Genomic DNA, 6,000 nt, shown 5'->3' on the forward strand with positions numbered 1-6,000 from the left:
CCATTCCATCAAACACGTTGTGGTATTGCGTGAGAATGTCGTCTATCTCAGCCTGGAGATTTACAATGGGCGAGGCAGTCGCCGGTGTCGAGGACATGGCATGCACACGCTGGACCAGATTTAGGGGTTTGCATGCGCGAGCACCGAGCAGGAATGCTTTGTCAGGCCGGACTATCTCGAATTGTAACGTCACTTTGATGGCCTTGTGAGATACACCTAGCTGACCCGATCCACTGGCAGTTATGGCATTGCCATTGTAGTCAAGGAGCTGGCAGGCTGGTGGAAGAATGCTAGGTTGGTCTCAGATGCTGTTGAGGTCCGACTCTGATATGAGGTTTGCAGATGCGCCAGTGTCCAATTTAAATCGGATGCGAGACTGGTTAACCGTGATGACAGCACACCACTTGTCGTCAGGATCCATAGTGAGGATTGAAAGGCGGTTTGCAGGCATGGTGGAGGCCAGCTCGCGCGTGGTGATTATGCCCGCCCAGTATGGAGACTCGAGGCAGTCAGCATCGGGGTCCATTGGGCTGTCGGGATCAGAATCCTGCATGCCTTGTTGTACGCAGCGGGCACGTCTGCGCTGCAGCTGGGATCGCTGGCTGTTGCTCAGTGGGGCGGACCTGCAGAAGGCCGAGTAATGCCCAGGCTTTCCACACTGTAGACATTGCCTTCCTTTGGCTGGACATTGCCGCTTTAACTGGGCGGAACCACAATTTGGACATGTCATGACGCTGACGTCAGCACGTTCTGTGCACCATCGCGCATGTGCAGTGCGGTCGGCCGACGTTCACATTTTGTTGAAATTCAAACTGGGCAGGTTGGCTCTGATTGTTCAAGGGATTTCCTTGGGGAACAAACTGGGAAATTACTGTTCCCCTTAGCTTCTGTTTTGATGAAAAAGGTGCAATGGTGTACTTGCCCCTTCTGACTGCAAAGGACAGGACTCTGCATCTGAATATATATAGGCTTCTGGCATTTGTAAGTGAGCCACACTGCGATTTCAACTAACAATCTTAAATCGGGGTTGTTGCTGGACAGCCATTAGATATTAGACAGAATCAATCACAGAATGTGGTTGATTCATAACTGCCCTTTGAAATGGCTGAGCCAGCCACTCTGTTCAAGGGCAAATTGGGACAGGCTGGCCTTGCCAGTAACACCCACATTCCAGGAAAGAATTCCAGGAGGGGGGGGGGCGGAAGATGTGATGAGAGGGAAATTCCAGTCCATGGCAGGAGAGGGGCCTCTCAACGTGCCTAATATCCTAGCCAAACTGGAATGTTCCAAAATGGCCGGGAGGCAGGAATGTACCGGCACACAGTCAGTACTGGGAAATTGTGGCCTGCCCATCTCCAGTCCCGGCTCCTCATGCGATCGAAAATCCTGCTCCAAGTACTTGATATCAACTCCTAAACTATCTATCCTTGAACACTGTGCAAGCACAGGCACAATAATCTGAAGACATACCTGATGCAGAGGTAACAAAACCTCTGAGGACAGAGGCACCTTGGACACTGAATGAATTGGATTGCATACCAGAAACTGCTTGAGATGATTGTTCGCTAACCATGTACAGTGTCATTATTTTCCACCAGTCCAAAGATGTGCGGGTTAGGTGGATTGGCCGTGCAAAATGCCGCTTATTGTCCAAAAGGTTAGATGGGGATATTGGGTTACTGCGATAGGGTGGGGGTGAGAGCCTAGGTAGGGTTTTCTTTTAGATGGTTGGTGCAGACTCGATGGGTCAAATGGCCTCTTTCTGCACATGACTCAATTAGGTAATATAAGTTTTATTATGACAATAGCCATCTCACTTGGTAAAACTAGTTGAAAAGAGTGAAAATCTATCGTCTAGTGTTGTATTTTAATATACGGCAAATAAGAATTAACCTCAAGTTATCTTGTGCACCTAAACAAGTACTGTGCCCACAAAACAAATCACCTCTCATAGAACTGGAAACCATTACCATGTATATCACTTCATAAGTAAGAAGTGTCAAGATTATGCGGCCTAGCAATGGCCAAGCTCATTGGCTTTTGGTGGGACTGGAAGATCCTGGTGGTGAGTGCGGCCAGAAAATCCTGGCCAAGGTATCAGCTGTGACTCAATGAGTAGCTCTCTTACCTTTGAGTCAGAAGCTGTGATCTCAATTGCAGGAACTTGAGTGTATAATCCAGGCTGACATGTTAACGGAACACTGAGGGAGTGCTGCACTGTCAGCGGTACTGCCCCCTCCAGATGAGATGTTATACTCTACTGTTGGGAAAGGTGTTGTGGCTGTATAAAGGAAGCACAGGAGAGGGTGTTGTGGCCAATATTTCTCTCTCAACTAACATCACTACAAAACAGGGGCAAAATTCTCCAATCCCCAGCAGGGTCGGAGAATCGCCTGGGGCCGCCGAAAATCCCGCCCCCGCCATGGCAGAGATTCTCTGCCACCCGGGAAGTGGCGGGGGCGGGAATCACGCCACTCCGATCGGCGAGGCCCCTGCGGAGATTCTCCGGCCCGTGATGGGCCGAAGTCCCGCCGCTGGGAGGCCTCTCCCGCCGCCGAGGTTTGAACCACCTCTGGTGGCGGCAGGATTGGCGGCGCGACCGGGCCCCCGGGGTCCTGGGGGGGGGGGGGGGGCGCGGGGCGATCGGACCCCGGGGGTGCCCCCACAGTGGCCAGGCCCACAATTGGGGCCCCCCAATCAGGGGTCGGGCCAGTGACCTGGGGGCACTCTTTCTCCTCCGCCGCCGTCACGGCCTCCGCCATGGCGGAAGCGGAAGAGAAACCCACAGCGCGCATGCGCCGGTGGTGACGTCAGCGGCGGCGCATGCGCAAACCGGTGAAAGCCTTTCGGCCAGCCCCGCTGCCGGGCGGCGGGCCTGAAAGGCCGCTGGTGCCGGTTTTTGCACCAGTCGGCGTGGTGCCAACCGCTCCGGCCCGGTGCTAGCCCCCAAAGGTGCGGAGAATACCGCACCTTTGGGGAGGCCCGACCCTGGAGTGGTTGGCACCACTCCCCTACGCCGGGACACCCCCGTCCCGCCAGGTAGGGGAGAATCCCGCCCCAGATTTGTCAGTCATGATCAAAGTTCTGTTTGTTAACTTGGGAAACAGAGTTGGCAAAAGAATCAGGGGCAAGATGATGGAATGTTTCTCCTACTCAGCACGTTTTTAATCCGGAATACAGTGCCTGAAATGTGGTGGAATCAGGTCCAGGAGTAACTTTTAAAAAAAGATCCTGATAAAGGTTAGAAAAAAGTAAGGAAGATTGCAGGGCTACAGGGAAAGAGTAGAGGAATAAGCCAATTGAATTATTCTATCACAGAGCTAGCACAGGCCCAATGGCCAAATTATCTCCTGCTGTACTGTATGATTTTATAATTACAACAATGATTCAATTTTTAAAAAAATTACATTGTTGGATGCATGGGACATCCTGACATCATGACCGGTCCTATCTAAATGTTAATACTCTTGACCCTGTGTTCTATAATGTGATTAAGTCCATAATTTTCCACCGGGCAGTTTACTAACATGCCTCATGATTTTTTTAACCCCTTGCACATCTGGATATTCATTACCCTAACATTGGTGGCCACGTCTTCAGCTGTCAACGTCCTGTGCTCAATACTTCACCCCCCCCCCCCCCCCCCCCCCCAACTCTTCCATCCCCCTTTACTCATTTAAGATGTCCCTTTGACAGGTCTTTGGTCACCTAGAATTCCTACAGTGCAGGAGGACATTTGGTCCATTGAGTCTCCACCAACCCTCTAAAAGAGCAACCTACCTAGGCCCACTCCCCCACCCTTTCCCTGTAGCCCCACCTAACCTGCACACTGTTGGACTGTGGGTGGAAGCAGGAGCATCCGCAAGAAACTGGGGCCTCACGGTAGCATGGTGGTTAGCATCGATGCATCACAGCTCCAGTGGTCCCAGGTTCGATTCCCGGCTGGGTCACTGTCTGTGTGGAGTCTGCACGTCCTCCCCGTGTGTGCGTGGGTTTCCTCCGGGTGCTCCGGTTTCCTCCCACAGTCCAAAGATGTGCGGGTTAGGTGGATTGGCCATACTAAATTGCCCGTAGTGTAAGGTTAATGGGGGGATTGTTGGGTTACGGGTATACGGGTTACGTGGGTTTAAGTAGGGTGATCATTGCTCGGCACAACATCGAGGGCCGAAGGGCCTGTTCTGTGCTGTACTGTTCTATGTAAACCCACGCAGACATGTGGAAAACATGCAAACTCCACAGACATTCACCCAAGGGTGGAACCTAACCTAGGTCCTTGGCTTGTGAAGCAGCTGTGCTAACCACTGTGCCACTGTGCCACCCTTGAAAACCATCCGTCCGAAAACCCCTCATCACGTGGTTTAGCGTCTAGTTTTACCTGGTAACACTGGGCAGCACCTTGGGGACATTTTGTTGTAGTTGAAGGGACTATGTAAATGCAGCAGGTCGCTATGCATGTGAACTGTGGGGTTCTGCTGCCATTTTTGCTGCTCTGATACTCAGGCCCCAAACTGAGCTACTGGCAGAAATCTGTGCAATATTGTCACAATAACAAACCACCAACCCTGTTTAACCGATTAAAATGGCCACTTGACCATACTGGCAGTAGATACAAATCCCCTCCCCTCGATGTAGAACCGAGTCATTAGCGCTGCCACATTAGGAAGGGAGCAATGTGAAGATGAGAGATCACAAAAGAGGTATGCAGACTTTTTTAAAATGGCAAGATTTGGAGAAAGAACCAGTTTAAGTGGAGGTAACCTTTCTCGCTCAACCTGCAGTGCCACCTTCAGATGAAAGGAGAATTACAAGTAATCATTTCTTTCCACTTACGGTGCAGCTATGTACAGTGAAAGGAATACAACAGCAAAGAATGCGACCATTACCAGTTTTGTAGCTTGTCGACGAAATTGGTTGTGAACTTCTTGACAAGGTCTACAAGGGACCCATAGGGCTGAACTCTTAAAGCAACACTTTCAGATGTGTCCAGCACAAAGAATAGATCAACAGGGCAATCTGTGAAAACAAGGAATGATAGGAATAAACTGGTGCTTGGAATGGATCAAGAATAGGCTTGAAAGCTGTCTCACACTTAACGGTCCAGCAAAACTGCTTTGTTACAATTTGCAAGTGAAGTTTGCAAATCAAAACCTCATTAACATACAAGCAACGACCTTCACCTTCTTGCATAACTTGCCAATCTGATTGTTTTACCCTGGAAAGAAACCCCCAAAAAACGTTAGGCATGGAATAGCAGGCACTAGAATTCTTTTCCTTTTCATTGTCTACACCTGAAGTCCAGGCTGCAAGTTATATTCGTTAATCAAGAAGGATCCTGCGCAGAATAAATGCGATAAGGTTTTGGTTAAAGTTGATTTCACACGTCAGCCTGTAGTATTCGTAAACCCAAAGCAATCCTGTCACTTTTAAAGAATTTCCTTGCAAACAGTTCAAACTTTGTCCGTAATAAGCACTGTAAGCACCCACCTGGATGATAGCCACTGTCCTGTTGTGCCAGCAAGATGTTCCATGTGCAGCTAAGCTCAAACAGGAGCAGTAATATTTTCAAAGCCATGGCTGCCACCACTCTAGTGGGCTTGTGTGCTGAGCACACAGGGACTGTGGGAGAAGCTAAACAGAGAGAGCAGGGCAGTGGGAGAGGCAGAGAGGCTGAGGAGAAGAGTTGAAGCCTGCGCCTCTGCTTCCGACAGAGATCAACTGTGAAGTAGGCTGGCCCTAAGCAGACAGCCAGGAATTAGGAACGGGAAAGTATGCGGTCTCCATACAGCTGTGTGAACTATCCAGATGCCAAAAGCCTTACTCTTATAATCAAGCTCAATTTATACATCGCAGTCAACAAGATTGCATTTTGCCGACACATTTGAAACATACTTTTCTATATGTTTTCTAAATGAAGGTGAACATTTTATATTTAATTTGAAAGAATTCAATGTCGAGAACCCCCTTAGTCCCCCACCCCTTTTGGGTCACGCCCATCATTGC

At 49.8% G+C, this 6,000-nt stretch overlaps 1 protein-coding gene across 1 annotated transcript in view; it reads right to left on the reverse strand.

Annotated features, from left to right (window-relative positions):
• The window catches only part of col6a1 (collagen, type VI, alpha 1), a 98,795-nt gene extending 93,050 nt beyond the window's left edge, over window positions 1-5,745 (reverse strand). Inside the window, exons 1-2 of the mRNA XM_038787136.1 lie at window positions 5,485-5,745; window positions 4,884-5,013 (exon numbers count right to left, since the gene is read on the reverse strand). Of these exons, the coding sequence (XP_038643064.1) occupies window positions 4,884-5,013; window positions 5,485-5,572 (218 nt within the window). The 5' untranslated portion in view covers window positions 5,573-5,745. The remainder of the gene's footprint in view (window positions 1-4,883; window positions 5,014-5,484) is intronic.
• Window positions 5,746-6,000: the final 255 nt, after the last annotated feature.

Source organism: Scyliorhinus canicula, chromosome 2 (genome assembly GCF_902713615.1).
Source record: "Scyliorhinus canicula chromosome 2, sScyCan1.1, whole genome shotgun sequence".
Lineage (NCBI taxonomy): Eukaryota > Metazoa > Chordata > Chondrichthyes > Carcharhiniformes > Scyliorhinidae > Scyliorhinus > Scyliorhinus canicula.